A 23582-nucleotide genomic window follows, 5' to 3' on the forward strand; every position below is an offset into this window, starting at 1 on the left:
AAGGTGCAAAACCAACTTGCATGGGATCCAAAAAAATCAACCAACCCACAATCATAAAGTTGTTTATTGATGATGTTACAGACAGAAGGACCAGAAGGGCCCATCAGATCATTTAGTCTCATCCTCTATAAGATACAGAGCTCAAAGAATTTCACCCATTCACTTTTGTATTTACCTCAGTACTTCGTGTTTCACTGAATTGTATCTTCCAGAGAAGCATACAGCCTTAATATTAACATGTTAAGAGAGAGATAGTCCCCTTGGGTAAAAAATGCTGAGCAGGCACTGAAACTAGAGAAGAAAATACAATTTTCTACTCCCGCCTATTAATGTAGGATTGCATGTAGGATGTATTTTGTTTTCTGTCATCCAATGTCCATAAAATCTTCTGATACTCAGCCTACACGCAGTAGTATTCAATTCAATTTTCATAGAAGGTCTATACTTGTTATTCTCACTTTATTGCAGAAATGCTTATGTTTGGCAGTCAGGAAATGTGATCCCTTGTACTGTATGAATGTAAAAGAGAAATATGTTATTTCCTTTAAACAACTAATGCTCCATCATCATTTTTATTCAAATTCCCAGCTTTGTTGGTGACTACATTCTCAATATACCTCCTTTGGTTCCATTAAAAGGAGACAGGATAGCTGATACACTGATTTGGTCTTACCTCCTCCACATATCCAAATCTGTTCCCAGACACCTAAGAGCAGCTTGCCTCATGGGATGGAGCTCACTTCATCTGCTTGGGGCTTTGGACTTTTGGAAGAACAGTGTGGTGAGATCTGCTGTTTGACTAATCCCAAATTAGCCTCCCAGCATCAACTACACTAACTACATCCTGGTGTGAAGCTCACCCTTTATGTATAGTCCTGGAATCATTAAGGTTTGTAAGACCAGTAAGATTACATAGTCCAACCTTCAGTCCATACCTCCCTGGGCTGTCTGCTTCAATATCTCACCACTCCTTCTGAGAAGAAATTTCTCCTAACATCCAACCTGAACCTCTCCTGGTGGAACTGGCCATTTCCTCTCATCCTATCACCGTTACCCAGGAGAAGAGGCTGACCCCCACTTTGATATGACCTCCTTTCTGGTGGTTGCAGAGAACTGTAAGGTCTTTCCTGAGCCTCTTTTTCTCCAGAATGAACCATCCCAATTTCTTCAGCTGCTCCTCATAAGAATTGTGCTGGAGACCTTTCGCAGCTTTGCTTTTGGCATGCATCTGGGCTATAAGCCCTTGGAAACTGGTGTTGTCTCCTACTAAGAATGTATTCAATGAGTCAGAACAGCTGGAAAGGGTTAAATTACCAGTATAGTCACTGCCTGGTCTTAAAAACTTACTCCCTCACTCCTCACCTTTACGTAACATTTCAGTGGATTTTGGAGTCAAAGCATCTGAGTCATTCAAGTGAAATCACCAGAGGGGAAAACATCGAGGCTGTCTTATATTTCCTAAAGGGATGATTTGTAAATTATTTTGATCTTTCATTTCTTCAGAACTGGATGCTGCAGCCAGAAGGCTAAAGACAGATTGCTTCTTGCCTGCTCTCATTCCTGACTGTCACTTAGGTCTTGGCTGCAGAGAAGCCCTGGTGCTGGAGGTTTCTTTCAGGCTTTTCCTCCAGGTGCTGTTTGGGGCAGCACTGTGGGAGCTGCAATTTAGTCCTCTCATCCTGAGGAAGAAGCTGGATCCAAATTTGCTGTTTCTTGGCCTGGTGCAGTGGTGCTGAGAGCCCCCACCTCTCCCTTCAGAATGTGTTTTGGGTGAAGGTGCCAGTGGCTGCTGTGCTTTACACCAGTACATCTCATTCTATTGCCCCTGAAAAATGTGGTGGTGCAAGAAGAATGACAGAATCACTGAACTGCTTAAGTTGGAAGAGACTCTTAAAATTCATCCAGACCAACTCTTTTTTCTGTATATTCAATCTAAATCTCTCCTGTTCTAGTTTGAAACCATTTCCCTTTGTACTGTCCCAACAGACCTTGCTAAACAGTCTGTCATGTTCTTTCTTCCAGACATCCTTCAGATACTGAAAGACCAGGTGTCTCTGAACTTTGTGTTCCACAAGTGGATTTGGGCAGGAAATTGTATTATCTTGTTTTATTCAAGGAAGAGGCAGCTCAGGTCATGCATGGTAAGAGAGCTTTGATCACCCGCTTCAAATGGGTGATGAAAATGTATTTGATTTCAGCAACCCCTTTTTCATCAAATAGGAAGTAAAAAACGTGATGTACCTTCCGAACCTCTGTGCTGTTAATCCAATATTGTGGCAACACAATTACAGCTGTCTCCGAGCGGGGTTAGCACAGGATCCAGATACCTGGGGCACAGAGTGTGGAGAGGAGGACTGGGAGACCTGACAGGGCTTAGCAGCAGGCAGTGCTTTCACTCAGCAAGCTGTGAGCTAATGGACAGATATGGTGATGGTAATTAGTGCTGATGTTCATAGTCAGAGAACTTGCAGGAGTAATGTTCTAATGGTTCTGTTCTCCCCATGCATGGGTTAAGTGCTTGTTCCTCCAGCTTACAGATTGGGTTATAGCCTTAGAAATCTAGATACTGAGGCACTGGCATTGATGACCATTTATTTTTTATAACTTTATTTCAAATCTTGTGAACATGTTTATTGTTAATCCTTTAGAGCTATTCAAGAGGAAACTCCACTTGAAGTGTCACACTGGATTTGTTAGGATGGGAGAATGGTGTGCCTGAGAAACAGGATGGAAATCTGAGCATTACCATTCACAATGCCTTTGCTGCTGTTAGATGTCTCTGCAGCTTGTGTTTATACCCATTTCTTTGCAGCAAACATAGATATGGCCCAAAATACAAAACTTGGTTGCAAGAAGTAAGTTGGGAACTGGCTTAAAAATTGGCCATTCGGGCAGACCTGCGCAGAGAGAGTCTGGACCCAAGGGATGAGATCTGTTCTTGTCTTGCAATAGGAGCCCCACATAACACAACACTATCGTGAAAATAAATATTTTCATGCTCCTCAGGGATTAGATAACCTGGTCCTTCATTCCACATTAACTTGAATTTGTACATTCCTCCAGCCTTTTATATTATGTCTCTCTGGGACTCTACCAGCAGCTGCTCACATAACTGCCAAGTGAATGGGACTGCGCGGCTGCTTTGAATGGAGAAGTAAGCAGGCAAATCCTACACCTGAACCTCTCTTATAGATATCAATGGAGAGATGTGAAGATGACTTGACTGGATTTTGCTCTAAGCGTTCAGGATCCAGAATACCAACAGCTTGGATGCTTATGCAGCCTGGTTTATCTCCCACCAATGTTAGGAATCCTAGTGCAGAAAAAAACTCCATGCTGCCATAAGCACTATTCTCAGACCTTGTTTGGAGCAAGTGTAAAATGCTGGCAGATGTAATTGGTTATCCAAAAAATCTTGGCTTTAAAATGCTCCTATTAAGAGTTCCTCTCTCTCCTCTATCCAAAACCTTGCAGCACTGTGCTGACCCCAGAATGAGTTCCCACTCCTTTGCCTTGCCTCACTGTTCAATCATTCTCCTCCAGGGCTTGTCCAGACTTGGCGTGAAGGTGCTAACACGCTTGTACTGACACACTTCCAAATGAAAAATGACAGATTTTCAACCGAGCAGCTTTATCTTTCCCAGCTAACACCTGCTAGAAGTCAGCTCCCTTTGTCCTCACTGGGATTTGAAAACCTGCTCGTTCAAATATTTCAGCTGACGTGATTCAGAAATGCTCTTTTTGTTGGAGTTGGGACAGGCAGGATGTGTAGGAGTCTGTGTTCACTCCCCATTTGTGAACGTGGGGCTAATGACAAAGCCTGGCTGATCTGAATGGTGCAGGATCAGGTTCAGAACAAATTTAAAGCCTTGTTTGCACTCACTCAGCATCTGAGTTGGAGTGGGAGAGTAAAGGCTTGTGGGCTGTTACCTACAAACACCAAACTCCTGCACTGTAACACCACTTTTCAGTGAAGCTCTCAATTGTGAGCTTTAATGCTTCAGCAACTACTGTTCCTCTTCCATTCCTTTTTGACAGTGTCTTCAGCTTTGACTTATTTATCCTTGCCCATCTAGAAGTATCTAGACTTAATCAGAAAGATGATTAATTCTGTATTTTCAAAGGAACTGGCATCAGGTACCTCTGGCAAGATGAACCACCTCTGGAGCCAGCTGGACTAAATTTCTTCCTCCCCCTCGTGAGTCAGGTCAGGTCAGGATTACCTGAGGACTCATCCCTAAAATTCTCCAACCTCATCCACATGTGGAGCTGATGTGTAAGTTAAGCAAGAACTGTGGGAGTGGTGACTGCGGGGCTGGGCTAAGAGCCTCACAGGGCTCAGTAATTATGTCCTTGGCCAAAACCTGCCTCCTGCATCCTGCCTTGCAATGCCTTGATACTTTAGCGCTCAATTGAGTACACCAGGACCCATATTGGGACTAAGGAACAGCTCGATGTGCAGAAGACTGATGGAGTCCTACCATTAGTTAGTGAATGAACAATGAGACACCAACCACTCCTCCCAGTGCAAAAGGAGTGTAAGATATAAAACTGGACACTAGTGCATATCAAAGCATAAAACAAATAGATTAAATGAAAAAAAGGAAGGAAGGAAGGAAGGAAGGAAGGAAGGAAGGAAGGAAGGAAGGAAGGAAGGAAGGAAGGAAGGAAGGAAGGAAGGAAGGAAGGAAGGAAGGAAGGAAGGAAGGAAGGAAGGAAGGAAGGAAGGAAGGAAGGAAGGAAGGAAGGAAGGAAGGAAGGAAGGAAGGAAGGAAGGAAGGAAGGAAGGAAGGAAGGAAGGAAGGAAGGAAGGAAGGAAGGAAGGAAGGAAGGAAGGAAGGAAGGAAAGGCAGAACTAAGTAAAATTGGATTTCAGAGCAAAACGTACTATAATCTGTGTTTCTTGAACCTTCTGCCATCTCCCTTGTTCAGTAGTGCTGGTTCTCACCTCCTCCCCTATTAACACCTTCGAGTGCATCCAGAGGAAGGCAACGGAATGGAAAACTTCCCCAACAAGGACAGGTTGAGAGCAGGAGCTTTTTAGGCTGGAAAAGAGAAGGCTTCAGGGAGACCTGAGAGTGCTCTTTCAGTATCTGAAAACAGGCTATAAGAAAGAAAAGGATATACTCTTTAGCAGGGACTTTCGGGATAGGACAAGGGGAAATGGTTCCAAACAGATTTCCGAAAGAGATTTAGACTGGGTGAAAGCAGTTTGGTTTTTTAATGCTAAGAGTGGTGAGGCACTGGCACAGGGGGTGGATGCCCTGTCCTTGAAGGCATCCAAGATCAGGCTGGATGGAGCTCTGAGCACCTGCTGGAGTGGTAGGTGTCCCTGTTCATTGCAGAGGAGTTGGACTTTCCCTGATGTTGGTGGAGGTGATGGAAAAGCACTTTGGATATAGCTTGGAAGACAAGAAACCTGGGAGTGTTGCAGTCATTTGAGCACACTTAAATTTTTATATGTCTTCTTACATTGGTTTGTTCATCATGACGAAGGATTTCATGAGAAATGTGAATAACCTCAGTGATTGCAAAGGAAATTTTATTGTGTGTAATCTAAGTAGTGGACTTTGCTTCTCAATGCATTTCCTTAAAGTAACTGAAGTTCAGTAGCACAACAGGGAAAGGAATGGGGAAAAACCATTTACAGCTACTGTGAGAGCTAACTGCCATTAGCTGGGTTTGTTGTTCTAAACCAGATTTCCTGAGGTCAGCTCTATAGCTATTGATGTAAACAGATAATTCTGCTTGTGATAGCTTTCATAGCCTCCAAAACAGTTTTCCTTTCTCATAGGAACTTGAAAGACTTTTTTTAGAATATTTTCTTAAACGAAAATGTGTGAATATTATCAGGTTAGGGTCAAAAAGTTCATTTGTAAGAAATTCCACACCATACTAAGATGTCGCCCTTGGCTAGAGATTCCTCAGACTTCCACTTTCAAGCCCGAATCTCTTCATAAGGTTGGCTGTGCTTCACTGTGATGAAACACGTTGACAAAATGGAACTTTTCAGGGTGCTTCCATTGCTGTCTTGAAGAATCTTTGGTACAGACCATTTCATATCTCACTTCACATATCTCTATGTCTCCCGAGTTTATCTGTTGCTCTCCCTGCAAAGGTCCTTGGGTACATCTCCTCATTGCTTTCAAACTAATTTCCTCCTTAAGGAGATGAACCTCTTATAAATCTATCTATAAGTTCAGACACTGAAAGTGGTTCTACTCACAACATATACATAGTTTCCAAGCAGATAGATCTTAGGGGGCTGATTGTGCTCTAGCCAATGGAGCTAAGCCAGTTTGCCCCTGTTGGCCCCCCTTTTTAATGAAGTGATGAAAATGGGTCACACAAATGGTAATTGCCTGATGATTTTCATTGCCCTGAGCTCACTGGTTGCTCAGTGTGTTTTATGATCAAAGCATGGAGAGGATGGGAATGGTACACTGTTTCTCAGGTACATTCCTCTTCTAGTTCTTGCATTGGCTGGTTCACTACAGATGCGTCTTTGACTTTTCACACCTCATTTCAGATGCGAACGCAACTAGCAGTTTTTATTTGATGTGAAAAAGAGAAGCAATCATAGAGCCTAGAAGCAAAAGGCACTGTTTGTTTTTCAGTGCACACAGGGATTCCTGTTTTGCAGCTATGATGTGCATATTTCACAGTGTTGCAGACAGCTTCTGTCAATTAACATGAATTATGGCTCCAGAAGCATTCGTTTACCATAAACCTGCAGTACATTAACTCCTGAGTTTCAACCCCTGCCAATGGCAAATTCATTGCAATGCAAAGAGAAATAATTTCGAAACTTGTGACTGGGAAGTGTTTTCTCTTGCAGTATTGCTCTTTCAAACGGTGTGAGGATTCTGTCTTGGTACAGCTCATGACTCTACTGTGTATATTTCGCATATCAGATTCAGTCTGCAAACTCCTGGAGTGTGGGGCTTTTTGTATCCTTTTCAGTCCTCAGCTTGAGAGGTGAAACCTTGCCCCTGGCATAGGGCTATCAGCATAGGATGATAAACCTGTGCTATTTACATGGAGTGTGAAAAGAAACCCCTTGGGAAAAACCAAGTGTTCCTACTAGGACAGCCCAGAACTTGGGCAGTGCAAAAAGATCCTCAATAGACTACTGAAGAGTTCACCTAGGACAAATTCCTGGTGTGGTCCCATGGTCCTCCATGCTCCCTCTGGGGTTGCAGGGAAGGGGCAGCTGGGGGTCAGGGAAAGGGTCTGCACCAGAGGGTGGTGGGCATGGAACAGGCTGCACAGGGCAGTGGGCACAGCCCTGAGCTGCTGGAGTTAAATAAACATTTGGATAGCACTTTCAGGCATATAGTTTGGATTTTGGGTGGTACTTTGTGGAGCCAGGAGTTGGACTTGATGATCCTTGTGGGTCCCTTCCAGCTTGGGAAACTCTGTGATTCAGTGATTCTGTGAATTGACTCTTGGAGAAGTCCCTTAATGGGGAATTAAGCAAAAGCGTGTGGCCAGGAGAGGGGAGCCAGAATAGGGTTTCAGAAACAAGGAGTGTTTAAATCAGCTTTGTCTTCTGGCATTGCAACCTGAGAACACATGCTCATGGATAACTCTGTAGAACTCTAAGAAAGGTTTAGTACCTGTTATTGGGGGATGGATTTGCAGGTATAAAAAGAGTTAATTGTAAAGAGCAAAGGGAGATAATTGCTTGCAGGGGCTGTATCCACACAGCTGAGTCTTGTCTTCTATTAGCAAGGAATGCAGAAGTCACATATTTTTCACAGGCAGGCAGAGTTTGCAAAGACTTGTGAGGACTTTTTTTTTTTTTTTCTTTTTTTTTTTTTCAGTTGGGTCTACAGATGGGATTCTGGTATATGGAGAGACCATAGAGAAGGGTACACGTAAGAACGTGCACATATTTAGGCAGTGTGCTCAGTCACTCTGCTGTAGAACAGTGATGAATTTTGTGTGGGAGTCCTGACGTGATGCTCAGTTAAGTTCCCATCTTCATTCCTACAGCTGCAGGCTTTTTTAGAGTCATTGGTCTTATATCTTGTTTAGCCTCTGCTTTCATTTGCCATCTTTTCAGTGAGGGCAAAAGAAAGCAAAATGCAAGTTTTCTGGTGAAGGGCTGGCAGATAAGGCAAAGTTTGAAATGCTGATTAAAAATCAATCCTAACTGTGAAAAGAAGGTAACTTCTAATATGTGGACTTCTTAGGCTGTGGACTGAGGCACTTTGCCAGGGCAAATCTTCCTGTAGCCTTGGATTTCATGTCTGCTCCCATGGTAGAGTTCTCCTAGGCAGCTGGGTAAGAGTCAGTACGTCAGAGCAGCCATGCCAGCCGCTATGTTCCACTATGGCAATGCAAAGCAAACCAGAAAAACTGGCTAAGCTGCCAAGAGAAAAGTTCCCATGCACTGGAGAATCCTCTGTGCAGGACAGTTTGTATTTCCAGCTCCTGGACTAGATTATAACTGGGGACTGTGCCAGCATTGCCTGTGCTCTGATGCATGATAAGTAAGACATAGTTTAGATGATGGCAACAACCATCAGAGGCCTCCAACAGTGGACTATAGTTGCCAGACTTGGCTTTGTGTAGCCAGTAAGCTCACTGAGTGATGTTCATTGATCGGGTCTCCAGTGCTGCACTAATGCAGCTGGAGTGACTGGCCTATGCTGATCTCTGCCATGGCTAAAGAATATGGGGTTTTACTTTGCTCTCGTAATGCACGTTTGTGAGCTTTTATCTCTCTCCATATCTCCTGAACAGGTTAATACGTTTATGTGTGTGTCTTTGGCCTAATATACATCATGTGTGTATGTGTGTAGAGCATTAGCAGCATCTTGAGGAAACATCTTACAGGCACAGCAATGTTTGCTCTCTCCAGAGAAAGACTATTTGAAAGTGAGAAAGCTTTTAAGGTGAATAACATGAAACAGAACATGCAACTGAAACCTTTGCATCGGTCCTGAGGAAGCGTGACAAGAGTAAAAGGAGCACATTTTGATGGAAGCTGGGGTGCAGACAGTGTTCTCAGGTCTGGAGAGGCCAACAGAGCAGTGGGGTAGATCTAGATAGGTTGTGCTTGTGAGTATGGCTGTGATCACAGCACAGATGCAGACTGCTCTGGTGTTCTTTGTACTGGGTATGAGTTATTTCATTTGGGAAACCAAAGATAAGGCAGGCGACAGCTCCCAGCACTGCCCAGTTCCATATTTCAGACTTTGCTGTGGGAGTTTATAGAGCTATTGATCCTGGTGGTGTGGTGCTCTAGGGTTTGTACCTGTAAGATGCCATTGCATAGGACTGCCTCTGCTATGGGGGGCTCTTGCTGGAGTGGGTGTTGATCCATCTCATATAATCTCACAAAGATTTTTATTCAGTGACCACTGAAACTGGTTTTCTACATCTTGTATGTTGTGGGAGAGTGCCTCATGTTGGAAAGTATATTATCTGACGTGCCTTAACTAGCATAATATTTAATACTGTTTTGCCCAGATGTCCTTGTTGCTGCCAAAGGCAAAATAATATTGAATATTGTGGTGGTGGTGATTTAATCATGCAAACAAATATATTCTAAGATGAACTTTTCCACTGTAGGCATAATCTGTAGCTACAGACAAGTGAAGGGCACAGAACTGATTCATCTCTAGTTGGTGTCTGCTTGTTAATTGTAATTATCATCCCCTTTCATGAAGATTTTTGTCAAAGAGGAGAGCATTAACCCGTTTATCTCAACAATTATGTTAATGGGAACAGAGGAGTTAGAGAAAATGTGCTATTCCCTCAGTTTCTTTTCCAGTGTTAGTACAGATAGAAAGAAGGTGGTGAATGTATAACCTGTATAAGCGCTGTGCGCTGACTTCTCATTCTTTACTTCTGTTGGCATGACTTTGTGCAATGCATATGCTTCTAAGGGACTTGGTAAATATTCTACTTTGCATCAGAAAAGTTGGCTTGGAAGATTAATTTGACGAAGTTTTGCCCTAACCAAAGCCAAGGGTGTATGATGGCCCATAGATGCATCTGCAGACTATATCTGAATAATAAAATAAGAGGTAATGGCTTCATGTTGTGCCACAAGAGGTTCAGTTTGAATATTAGGGAAAATACAATCTCATAAAGAGTGATAATGCATTGGAACAGGCTGCCTGGGCAGGTGGTGGAGTCACTGTCCCTGGAGGTGTTCAAGAACTGTGGATATGTGGCACCAAGGGACGTTGGTTGGTTGCTGGGCATGGTAGGAATGGGTTGGGCTTGGACTAGATGATCTTACTGTTTTTTTCCAACCATAATGATTCTAATAGTTATTAGTAGGTCAACCCACTTCACACCAGGATCTCAGTATAACTGCTGATAACAGGCATACCAGGGAGCACCATGTATAGCTATCAATTTACTCTAACAGACAAATTAAGCAATGAGTGGAGGTTATTAAATATGGCAGAGCTTGTACCCGGTTCATACAACTCAATAACTCTTATTCCATCTTAACTTTCTCTTGCCAGTCAAAATCAGTGCATGACTTTCTATGAGAACCACTTCTAAGGGTAACAGGGGAAAAGCACGGGTACATGGATGATTTAATGGGTTGTCTACATGTGGAGTTATTTCAGTGCAGTGCTCATGTGATTGCAAACAGGATTTTTACAAGATGGTCTAGAATTGGAGAGAGAAGCGCTCAGTTTCTGGCAGCCACCTGGAGCATTTTTGGAGCTGAAGAAGTGAGGGAGGCAGTCCGGTGAGATCTGAGGTACTGCCATCCATTATGCATGGATGTACTAATTGATGGAAGACTGGAGGCAAATTTAAATAAAAACGTACTGTGCAATTACAAAAGATTAAATCAAGCTGGATTAATTGAAACTGCAGGAGCAAAGGGAATGAGCACAGTGCTGCAGTTTGAACAGGTTTTACAGAAACTTTGTCCACCTTCCTGGCACTGAGCATCCAACCAGAGGGAGCTCTTGAGTAAACAGATAGTTTCTGCACTTGGCCTCTTCTGTATAACGCAAGGACCAGTCCTGTAACTTTGCAAAGGACTAAGTAAAGGGATATCTCTTTTGCACTGGTTCTGCAGTGACAATACTGCAGACAATAGCCCAGTCAGAGCTGGGCTTTCTCTTTTGTTTTTGGTGTTGAAGGATACACTCTCTGCCTGACTTGTCTATGTCTTGGTTTTCTAACTCAGTCTATTCCAGAACAGTAACTTGGAGGGCAGGGATCAGGTGCCAGGCATTTGTGCAATGCTTAACGCCATGTGATGTCAGCCTTATGAAATTTAACTAAAACTGTGTGACTAAAAATAAGAAGCTCAGGAAAAGCTTACTGACTGTGTCTTCTCAGATAGAGACAAGGAAAACACAAGGGCAATGCAAACACAAAGTGGAGCTTCCAAAAACACTGGGTCATCTGGGACAAGAAATTTTAGCAACAAATGCAGCATGACTGGCCAGATGGCTGAAGATCAAGTGTGAAGCACAGGAATGACCAAAATACTGGCTCTCACAGAGAGTTTTAGAGGCCAGTCACCACCACCCATTTAATGGTTGTCCCAAGCAACACCAGCACCATCAGAGCGGCAGTGGCAAGGTGGTATTGGTGGAGAAGCACAGTCAGAGCTCAACATTACCTAGATTTTTCAAACTAATGCATCTTTTCTTGTCTGAAAATTGTCATTTTGGATCTGAAAATTGCCAAGATTTGTGAGTGAAAAGTCTTTGCTTCCTGTGTCGTGGTATTAAATCATATTTAAACTTCTTCACTGTGAAGAAAAGCTAAGTTTAGAACCTTTCGAATTCAAAAATGAGAAATCAAATAAAAAGAGCTCCAATGGCTGATTTATAATGAAGATGAAAAGAACTAAATGGGTTTTTTGTTGTTGTTGTGTGTGTGTGTGTTGAAATTGTAAATGTGGGGTTCTATCAAGGCAGAAAATTCCTAAGGCCCCCATACCCTGTATCTGTCTGTGCTTTCTTCCACGTACACCAGAGCAGGGCTTTTGCTCTTCCATGCAAATTCAGTTATTGTTATCAGAGATGGATCATCCTCAGGGAGATAAGGAACAAGAGCTGGCCAGAAACCAGCCCCAAACTCACAGCCTGTTTCACAGAAGCTGCAGTGGAAGCACTGGGTAGAAATCCCTTCCTCTGTCTCTCCCTAAGTATGGATTCATATGTGGGGTTTTTCTCCTGGGGTGTTGCATAGCTTTCCATCTTGCTTAAACCAGTAGTAACCAGCAGTCAGTTCAGTACCTGGGTAAACTGCCATTAATGCTTTTATGAAGCATATAATGGAGTGGAAGCAGCAATTGTTTCACCTTATCTGACTCAGGCTCCTTTACTTTTGTGAACAGGTTTCCTAAAATACAGGAGTGTTCGCTTGCGATTCTTCGTTCTGCAGTGAGAATAATTTATGAGGAACGCATTTTCCTCCCCCCACTAAATACTTTTTCTTAGCATGTCAAGTGTGTATATTGCTGTTGGCAAAAAGCAACTAGACCTGTAGAAAGAGAAATTTCTGAAGAATGTGTGGGGTGTTTGGGTGGAGCTCAAATGAGCAGATGTTCCCACAGAACAACAGGGTTTTATGGTGAATGAACACAGGTAAAGCCCTGGCTCGGGGGCAACTGGATGTATTAGGTTTACTCCAGAGTAAGAGTTGCAGAAGCAGCAGAACTGCAGAAAAAATGACTGCTGGATTAGGCCCAAAGCTTTAAAATGATGCCTATGGGGCTTTCCTGATGGGAAGAGTGGTGGGGATGGCTGTGCATGGGACACTGGGATAAACGGTGTCCAGTTTGCAGCTTCCCTTAAAGGACAGTGTTTGTCTTTCTGAGGTAAATACTAAATAATGGGAGGTTTAATGTCGGGGAGGAAGATGGTCAATAGAATCGAGTCACAGAATCATTAAGGTTGGAAAAGACCCCTAAGATCGAGTCTTACTGCCAGCCTATCCCCACCATGCCCACTAACTGTATTAGTGGTCACATCCACATGTTTCTTGTACCCCTCCAGGGATGGTGACTCTTCCACTTCTCTGGTTCATACTTGAGTGTTTGAAGATGAGACAGCTAAATCCATGTGTTATTTGACAACAGTGAAATGCCTTGGTTGGTTGGTTGGTTGGATTTGGGTATTTTTTTGTGTGGTTTTTTTTTTCGGCTTGTAAGTCTTATATTTTTTATGGGAGTGGTGAAAAATATTAAATACCTCTGCCATCAGATCTTAGCAAGGGTAGGGCTGAGAGAAGCCAAGTGGTTAATCCTCTACCATGCCTTAGCTCTTAGGAACACTACTGCAATGTCTTGTGTGACTGCATAGTTACTGAAAATATTGTTTTAATTTGCACCATACTGGAAGCCCAAGCTCTCAAATGGAAATTAAAACAGATATTCCAAAAATACCCACCTTACTTTCTGTGCCTGTAAACTACACTGATTATCTGTAAAGGGCAGCAGCTTTGTCATCATCCTAAAAGAATATTCAGAGATCTGAGAAGTGCCTCTTGTCACCAGACCCTATCCATCTCTGAGTACCTGGTGGATATATCACCAGCTCAGCCTGTTCCTTGAGTTTCAATTACTCTTGCTTAACTGAATTTGCAAAAGTCTTTCTCGCTTCAGCTCTATGGGGTGTTTTGACATGATGAAAACAGAGATGGATGATTTATGTGTTATTTCACTAATAATGTGCATTTGATTTCCCTTAAAAAAATCTGCTTCATCTGAGCTTTGAACTTCAGTGTACCTAAGATGAACAGAGAGAGTTATGCTCCATGAGTATTACTTAGAGCTTGGTGATATCTGATTTCCTTCTCATTGGTTGTATCTTACTCATGCTTGAACTCTACAGAGAAATCTGACAAATGTATAGCTAGACTAAATTGAGATTTTTCACCTTATCTGATATTTAATGTGAACCATTGGCTTATTTGAGGCTGGTATTAAGTACTGGCTTTCAGTCATTCTAATTAGCAGTTGCTTGAAATTATCCATTTTCTGAGCCAAAAGAATCACTCAGACATTGAGGAAATAAAAATAAACAGCATTAGATTTGATCATTTGGAATAATATGTGTAATATGGCGGGAATCATAGAATGGCTTAAGTTGGAAGAGACCATAAAGCCCATCTGGTTCCAACTCCCCTCCATGGGATGGTTACCCACCACCAGATCAGGCTGCCCAGGGCCCCATCCAAGCTGGCCTTGTGCACTTCCAGGAGTGGGGCATCCACAGCTTTTCTGGGCAACATGTTCCAGTGCCTTAATATTTTTGTTCTGTGAACCATCAGAATTGTATAAGGAAGGATTTGACTCTTACTTAGGAAGCAAAGTATTATTCAATCCATTGGGAAGCTTGAAAGGCACGTAGAATACGTAGGATCTGTTCCGTGTAGCTACACTCACTGATTTCCCAAAAAACTCTTGCTAGAATGAAATGGGCTGTGCTTGACCTGGCTGTATTGCATAACTGAATCCTGAGGGATGACCTGGGCTTTATAATGAGACTCCACATCCCTTTGCTTACAAAAATGGACCGTTGGCTTGGAGTGCATCAGCTATAAGGAACATTCTAGAGTAAGATATCAGCTAATTGCTGGTGCATGTTTGGGTCTCTTTTTTTGGCAGTCTAATCAAAGGTTGTCTTGTCACTGAACAAACCAGCACATTTCACAGATCTTGCCCTGCCTTGAGAAGACTGTTTGTTGCACGAATCCATAACAATATACAAACACACCGCTGCTGAACCTTATTTACTGAGAGGCAACATTACAGCTGAGCATTCAACCCTAGCACTGCCTCGCTTCACTGCTTCATTTCTCAATTTCAGTGTTGCATAAACAACTGTTTTTCTGCCCTGTTCTACATGTTCACACATGCAGGGAGGCCATACTTCTCTGGTCCCTCCCACACAAGCCAGCTTCCCTTGGCTTTGCTGGCAATTTAACAATTAAAATGTTGCCTTTTGCATGGTTTCTTCAGATTTACTTGGATGGTGAGAATAAATGTATCCCTTTTGGAGACCTGCTCTCTCTCCTTGGGCTCACACTATGCTTATGTTACTCCCTGTTTACAAAATCTATATTGCTATGTTGATCTGCGCAAGGCAAATATGAGCTAGTACCTTTTAGCATTGTGGCACATGCAGGAAAGTTAACTAGCTTTGGATCAGCCAACTGAAATTATTTTAGGTTCTGTAACCTCAGAACTGCTCTTTTCGCCAGCAATTTCTTGTCCTTCCTCTACCTTGTAAAAATTTCTTAGATTCTATATTTAAGTATAAGTTTGATGGAAAAGTCAAAGAGTCTTTCTGTTCCAACATAATATGGTAATGTTGTAATGAATACAGCACTTACCTTTCTGTTTTCTGGATATCCAATGACAGCTTTGATTTGGAACCTAATTCCTGAAAATGTGATTAAAATCACTCTCGAAGAGTGAAAGCTGATAGTGGAGCATTGCATGGAGTTGACTTGGGGTCCAAAGGCTGCCACTGGCTCAGGTTTCTTACCTCCTGTTTATTCTTCAAACTGAGAAAGAAAAATTTGATCCTCACAAATAAATACTAATTCCTAACAGAGGTAAAACATGGCACCACTGTGCACGTTTCCTATGGTAACTTTTCAACCAAAAAAAATCACAAACTAGTGAAGACATAATGGAGGCACAAGAGGCGTATCCAGAATGTTTCAGTCCTTCTGAGACTTCCTGCAGTTTCAGGCTGAACCTTGACCTGAGCAGTAAACATCAGTAAAAGTGATAGGTAACATTAAAAGCATCGATTTTACAAGCGTATATACTAGCAAAACTGTTCATTCTTGGCATGGAGGAACTCCAGGTGTTGGTCATCTCCACTCACTCCACCCTGCACGTCTTCATTCAGTCTATGCAAGGAAAGAGCTAGAAGGTCCTTTTCATCTCTCACATGCAGCCCAGGACCTGCATCCATCTGGATCTCGATGTTTAACATCAGCCTCATTATGTGTGTTGTATTTAATCTGCATTTTTTATCTAGTAGTCACCGGGCTGTTCAAGAGCCAAGTATGGTGGTTTCAGACCTCACTGTTTGCTTTACCAGACAGATTTCCTTGGTCATTAGGGATATATTGCATAACCTCTCCTTTTCTCTCCTGGGCTATTTGGAAGGTGATAATGCTTGCAAAAACACAATCTAAATTTTTGTGAGTTTCTATCAGTGTAGGAATATTTCACTGGGTAGTTTGAAGGGCTGCTTGGCAGATAATGTTTATTCACTGGATATTTAAACATCCCAAGTCGAGGCAATAAGTATTGTTCTGAGCAGAACCACCTTTCTCAAGAGGCAGGCTGTGCGACTGTGCAGGGTCTCATTAAGATGGTCTGATTCTTGATTTTCTAGGTGTTCTCCAAGAATGTGACCAAAAGTACCTTTGGGAGGGATTTGCAGTTTTTCATGTGCAAGCTATAAACCTCCAAGAAAAGCATTAGGTAGGAGTTCATATTGTCAAGGGTGTTTCCACAAATGTATTTTATAGCGCCCATATCAATCAGCCCTAGAATTCACCCTGTCATCTGCAGCATAGATTTGGCTATGTGGTTTTTGTCCAAGGGAGAATAAACACCAGAAATCAGTGTAACAAGAGCTCTAAGATGTCATTCAAACTACCACAGTTTTGAACATTTCTTATGCAGGTTATAAATAATCCCTTTCTGATGGTAACACGTTGCAGAACATGAACTCACAAGTATATGGAAATGTATTGTATTGGGGGATGAAAGGATGGAGCACAGCCTTGCCAAAAAGGACTTTAGGATACTGGTGGATGGCAAATTTGCAGCCTGGAAAGCCAATCACATCTCAGGCTGCATCAAAAGAAGCGTGGCCAGCAGGCTGAGGGAGGTGATCCTGCCCCTGTGCTGTGCACTGGTGAGGCCTCACCTGGAATACTGCGTGCAGATGTGGAGTCCTTAGTACAGGAGAGACATAGAGCTGTTGGAGGACATACAGAGAAGGACCACAAAACTGACCCAAGGGATGGAACGCCCCTCCTATGAAGACAGGCTGGGAGAGCTGGGGCTGTTCAGCCTAGAGAACAGAAGGATGTAAATGCTGCAGGGAGGCACAAGAGCTTGCAAACAGGTATCTCTATCCCATGCCTATTAATAACAAGGGATTATGTGGCAATGACTAAAGCAGGTTTAATACAAGGGTCTGCTTGAAAACAGCTTCTACAGAATAGCTGATTTTTACTTTTGGAGAAAGTTCTATTTGCCTGCCTCTTTCCTATTACTGGTGTGGAAGTGGAAAACTTGACACTGACTTGTTGGAATCAAACAAATGGGTTTTCTGCTTTGCTGAGCAAACTACACAAGTGTTTGATGGAAGGTCAGCACAAATAATTGTGTCTTGAACATATTATTGGCTTTACTGGGGGAAAAAGAGATACCCATAGTGCTATCCAGGAAAGATATGGTATTATTTTTCTTGAATTGAGTTCAGCCATTTTTGTTAGGACCAGAGATATTTGAAGGAGCAAGTGTTGGCTCCTAAGGAAGTTCAAGGTGTTGTGCTGGTATCTGTGCAGGCTGTGATCATCTTGTCTTTGTTACTCTCAAAACTGGATAGTTCACTGAGGTAGCTTCAGTGAGTGCTTGTAAGCAGATCTTTGGGTTCTGCCCAGTTTTACAAGTCTGTCAAAGTCTTCAGGGAATGTGACGTTTTTTTATTAACTTTCTTAGCTTAGATTTTCTGCTTTATGTTCTGTTTCCTCTTAGGAAGTGAGTTAAAAGGTAGCATGATTCTCTACCCCTGCTCTATAAGCCAGTCTCTGATGCCTGGAGGTCTCTGATTACCCTGTTATCTGTGTTGCCTCTAGTTTAGGGCAGAGTAAACCCAAATGCAGTACCTGCCTGAGACAGGTTTGATGTCAGGCAGTCCTATCAACTTCCTCTCCTACCTCAGTTTACCAAGCCCCAAGGGAACGCAGAGGATGGTGAGGTAGACCCAGGGGCACACGGGCATGGAATTTAGCTAACTGTCTGTAATAATGGCTGAACAGGTTGTGTTATTACTTTGAAGCCCATGAGTTGATTATCCAAGGATTATCTTGTGCTGCTCAGCACCAGTTTTCATCTGTGATGCCTGATTTTCTGACCTAACACGTAGGGATGGTGATGAAAATAGAGCCAGTGCAGCTGAGAAATTGGAGGATGGCTACAGGCAAGCACAACAAATCCCTTCTCTTTTGACAAGACCGTGGTCTTGGGCCACTAAGTACTTCAGTGCTTGGCCATTTCCTCACATCTCCCCATTGCTGATAGCTCTGTGAAGTTGAGCAGAGCCAACCCTCTTTCTATTCCCTTTTAATGTCAGTACAACTCACGTCTCCACCTTCACCTTCTGCAGGTCTTGTAGAGCCTCGGGAAAGCACTGACTTGCTAGAGGAGTCTACCAGCAGCAGAGTTTTAGATGACACCAGGAATGAGGAAACTTGGCTATTTTCATTCTAGCTGCCTCCATCTCCTACAGACACCTGCAGAGCTTCAGACTTTTTTTTTCCTTTTGCCAAATCCTGCCTGGCTTACCACAGAGCCACGGCCAATGAGGACACATAAAATATTACAATATTAGTAACTTGTTTGAACGTTGCTATGAAACGGGTCAGAAGGGCCAGCGTGAGGCCCTGTTTGCGCAGTCACCCGCAGAGGAAAAGAGACACTTGTTCTGTTTTGAAAAAATACCTCTTTCATGTGGAAAGGAAACATGGTTTGGGTGGAAAGCTGCAGCCACTGAAGGGGAGGATGAGCAGTGATGGCCGGGCTGGGACACGCTCAGTGACAAAGCCCCTCCGAAGCAGCTTCAATGGTCCTTCAGATTGTTTTGCAAGTTGCTAAATGCATATCACCTGCAGCAGCCAGCCAAATATTCCTCCTTGGCTGAGAACTCGCTGCACAGTAGGGCAATTAAAGTAAAGCATTATCCCCCTCTCTAACCCACAAGCGAACAGCGCAGAGCATGAAGGCTGGCAGAGGAAGAATGACATCATGAAACTCAAGAGGAAAAGCAAACATCGCGCCAGCTCCATGTGCAGGTCAGCCACAGACAAACTTTGTCTTCTGTGCTTGGAGGACTTTTCTCAGCAGCTGTAACACACAGGCGTGCTGTGTGCAGCTCTGTCCCTCTTGCGCTTTTTCATCCTGATGGCCATTGGTATGCAACATCCTCACCTCCATGCCATGTTGAATGAGCAGAGGTCATTCTTCACTCCGTGCCACTCTTGCTGGGACAGGGCGCTGTTCTGGCCATCAGAGCATGTGCTGAAAGCATGGAAACAACCCATTGCAGAAGCAAGATTTCTCCTCCCATGGTGCAGAGCGCCTTGGTAGTGCTAAAAAAGGGTTTTTCCTACTATGTCAAGGAAATGACCTAAATACCAAGCAATCACTCTTAAAAAAAATAATTCTGCTAGGAAGCAGCAGTGGTTACATTGCTTCCAGCAGAGAAAAGCATAGACCACTGTGCTCTCCTGCATGGCAACTTCGAACTGCTAATACCTCGTAGTGAGATAAACCTAGAATCACAGAATCACTAAGGTTGAAAAAGACCTCTATCATCATCTCGTCCAACCATCAACACACCCCAATCAATGCCTTCTAACCACATTGCTCAGAGCTACATCTCCATGGTTCTTGAACATCTCCAAGGATGGTGACTCCACCACTTCCCTGGGCAGCCTGTTCCAATGCATTACTACTTTTTCAGAGAGGAAATTTTAACTAATACCCAACCTGAATCTCCCCTGGTGCAGCTTAGAGCCATTCCCTGTCATCCTATCACTGTTACTTGGGAGAAGAGCCTGACACCCACCTCACTGCAATCTCCATTCAAGCAGTTGTAGAGAACAACAAGGTCTCCCCTGAATCTCCTCCATACTAAACAGTCCTAGCTCCCTCAGACACTCCCCATTAAGACATGAATGCAGAAGTTAAAAGGTTTCTGGGAAGCACCTCAAAAGATCACTCACAGGAGTCAATTTTATATGGCCAATGCTTCCTGAGCTGCAACAACCCCCTGCAGCCCGTCAGCTGCCAGTGAAGCACAGACCGAACCTTGCACGTTCCCAAATACAAAGGAACCAAACGCATCTGACCCTTGGGTGCTGGGCAGGATGAGGCCCCGTGTGCCCATCCCACAGCACACTGGAGGCCTGCTCTGTGTGCTCACATGCTCTCTTTCCCAGCAAGATGCTCATCCTGGTAGAGCTCCTGCTCTGAATAAACCCAGGTTTCATTAGCAAATCCTGCCCTTGTGCTAGGGCTCCATTGTTGTTGTTTTTTTTTTTCCCCGAAGGACCCTCACAACTGGGAACAAACCCCAGAATTTAACAACTTGTTTATTTTATTTTATTATTATTATTTGTAAAATTAAGTTTGCCATGTTAACAAAAGCAGAATAGTTTTATTTAGTGTTTGTCTCACACCTTCGACAGCTGCAGCTGCCAGGCACAGAAGTACATTATTAAAATAAACTGAACAGAGTTGCTCGTTGAAAAATCACGCTATGCAAACCTGTGGATTGTAACATCAACAGTATAAAATGTAACAAAATTGGAATTTTAATATTTTTTTTCCTTTTTTTTTAAGCTTTTAAAGATAATAGTCCAGGCTATAAAACTATATAAGCATTGAATAAGAAATGTTAAAAGTCAACAAGTCTACAACAGATACATCTCGTAAAAACTCAATAAATTATATATATATTTATAATATCTAGTAACATTTGAAATCATGCACAGTTTTGTACATTTTCTTTTTTCAGTACACGAAACGCAACGCTTCGAGTACTTGGAATGTACACAATTAGCAGACATTTGTAAGAAAATACAAAAAAATTTCTTTTTATCCCGACAAAACAAAACTCTATAGAAATCTACCTTCTCAAACTTCCATTGAAATAACCTCAAAACTATAAATTATTTATTTTAGGATAAGGATTTTGTGGCTCTAAGAAGGAAAAAAAAAAATAAAACAAAACAAAACCCAACAACAACAAAACACCTTAAAAATGAGATGCTGCCATCCTGCTGTTTTGACACTTTGATATGTAATATGCACTAGAGAAAAATGTAAAGGAGGAATTCAGGATGCAATTCTTCTTGCCTCTTTGTGGTAGCAGATAAAGTCTTCTGGACAAGAAAAGGAACAAACAACAACAAAAAAAGGCCACCCCAGACCTCCCCCCATGTCAGGCTGAGCCATGTGAAGGTTCTTTTTTCACTTGTGTGCTTTTAACTGATGCCTAACATTCAGGAACAAACAAAGCACAGCATTTCGGAAACAGAAAACTAGGCATCACTGGCATTTTTCAATGTGTTAAATGCAAAAGAAATATGCAGTCGTTGCATCTCCCCTGCAAACAATATCGCTTCTCTCGCTGTTTTGCCCGTATGGTTTTTCTTAAACCCAACATTACTGGCACAGGGGGAAAAAAAAGAAATTAATGCTGGTCATCCAAAGCCAACACGTTGCTTTGCTGCGTGCTTCTTATTGACTGGACCACAAAGAATACCTTCATTCGAAAATAGAAAAATAAACACCCACGCCCCTGTAATGCACAGTGGTTAAAGTGATGGAAGAAATATTGGCCCTCTTTTTTTCTGAAATACGTAAAAAAACATCTTTCTGCTATTTGTTTGGTTTTAACCACTGGTGATGTATTGAAAAATAAACTTACCTTTGCTCACTGCAATCCAGGATAAACTAATATATATTTTTTTAATGAATACATATATATATATATGTAAGTATATATATATATATATAAAAACATTAAATGTAATTTGTTAAAGGCCTGTACATCTATACATTCTTTCAATATTTTCCATAAACACAAAAGAAAAACTTGATTAATATACTTTTTTTCTCCATTTTTAATAAGTTAAAAACAAACAAAAAAAAAAAAACCAAAAAAAAACCCACCCTTAAAATTCGGTGAAGTTTAAAGTTTACAGTAACGCTACGCTATTTAAACCGGAGAACAGATATGTTAATGTCTATAAATAACTTTACAAATATACACGTTAACATACAATTTTTAAAACAAAACTGTGAAGATATAAAACAAACACAACTCTTCTCTTTCACCCAGATCAGTATATCCTAGATTGCAATGCTCATACTTTGAGACTCTCTCTCAGTACTGCTTTATGTTGAATTAGTATTATACATTCTTTTTTTTTTATTCTTTTTTTTCTTGTTTTCTTTCCCCCCATATATTTATTTATATATATACAGGATATATTTATAGATATATACACAGATTCTCTGGAATAAACCTTTTTGATATAAGTTAAAGGCTCTTGCCTACAGGTACCCGTAACTTCTTTCTCCAAGTCACTGCACGTAGTTGAAACCAAACCGCTCATGCCAAAGGCTGGAGGAGCTCCTCCCCTACAACTTGCCCTTTGTAAGCAAAAGTATTCAAACCCCCATCTCCAAAAAGCAGGATTTTCCCCAGTTTGGCTCGTCCTGCAGGTTGGAACACAGCTCAAGATGCCACATAGGTGTGCAATCCCTATGGGACACAGCCAGCAGCTGGGCGGTGCTCTCCTCCTATAGGATGACTTGACTGTCTTTCTTTTTAATTATTTTTAATTCTTCCTCCATGCTGATTTGCGCATTATTTACTTATATTTCTTCTTCTTCTGAACAAAAAAAAAGATTCCTTCTATGTAGTTGGGAAATAAGGTCACGAAGCTATAAAAACGACGACAACAAAAATATAGATATTTCTATAAATATATGAATCCCTGCAGGCAACGTGGCTTTTCAGCTCCACCAAAAAGGTTCATGTACAGATTGCATAAGCAAAGAATTTCTACATTCTTTACACTTTTTTTTTTCTCATTAGCTTTTCATTTTTTCTTAAAAAACAAACAAACAAAAAAACCCAAAAAGAAAAAGGAAGATTTTTTTTCCTCTTCTTTGTATTGTAGGCACAGATTGGTTACTCTGGCGCTCGGCAAGCGCAGGCGGGAGGGCAGTGCCCTCAGGTTTAACATTCTGCTTAGGAAAAAGAAAAGAAGTTAAAAAGAAAATCATACACGATAGATCATCTTGGCAAGAGATGAGTTCCTTCAGGCCAAACAGTGCTTCTTGACTTTTTATACAGCAAATGGGAAAAAAAAAAAAAAGAGAGAAAAAAAAGAGAAAAAAAGATTTGTTTTTCTATTTTCTGTCTTCTTCTTTTTTTTTTTTTTTAAACCCTGAACAGCTCAACAAGAAGAATCCTCCGGCATCACCGAGCAATATCATGGAAACATCCTTCACTATGGGTTTATCTTCAGCGCTCTGTGCTTGTGCCAGGCTGGGCACTCTGCCTGTCTGTCCATCCGTCTGTCCAGGGGAGCTGTCACGTGCGGATAACGCCATTACAGGGCGCATGCTTGGGCAGGCAGGGCTCATCAGGCAGCAGGTCATGTGCAAAAACTGAGTCGTCCCCTGAGGAGCAGGTGCTGTGGGTGTCCTGGCCAGCGGGCGAGTATTGCTCAAATGGTACTGAGAGGTCCAGGTACTCCTGAAGGGGGACAAACCTGTTAGCGTGCCTGGGGATAAGTCATCC

The 23582-nt window shown here is 42.2% G+C and overlaps 1 protein-coding gene across 6 annotated transcripts in view; it reads right to left on the reverse strand.

Moving 5' to 3' along the window:
* Positions 1 to 20342: 20342 nt before the first annotated feature.
* FGFR3 (fibroblast growth factor receptor 3) overlaps positions 20343 to 23582 on the reverse strand; it is a 49921-nt gene continuing 46681 nt past the window's right edge. For all 6 annotated transcript variants that reach the window (XM_085545842.1, XM_085545840.1, XM_085545838.1 and 3 more), the window contains exon 17: positions 20343 to 23537. In XM_085545842.1, coding sequence (XP_085401968.1) covers positions 23373 to 23537 — 165 coding nt within the window. In that variant the 3' untranslated portion in view covers positions 20343 to 23372. The remainder of the gene's footprint in view (positions 23538 to 23582) is intronic.

Source organism: Coturnix japonica, chromosome 4 (genome assembly GCF_054131305.1).
Source record: "Coturnix japonica strain WE chromosome 4, WE-NBRP24, whole genome shotgun sequence".
In the NCBI taxonomy this organism is placed as follows: domain Eukaryota; kingdom Metazoa; phylum Chordata; class Aves; order Galliformes; family Phasianidae; genus Coturnix; species Coturnix japonica.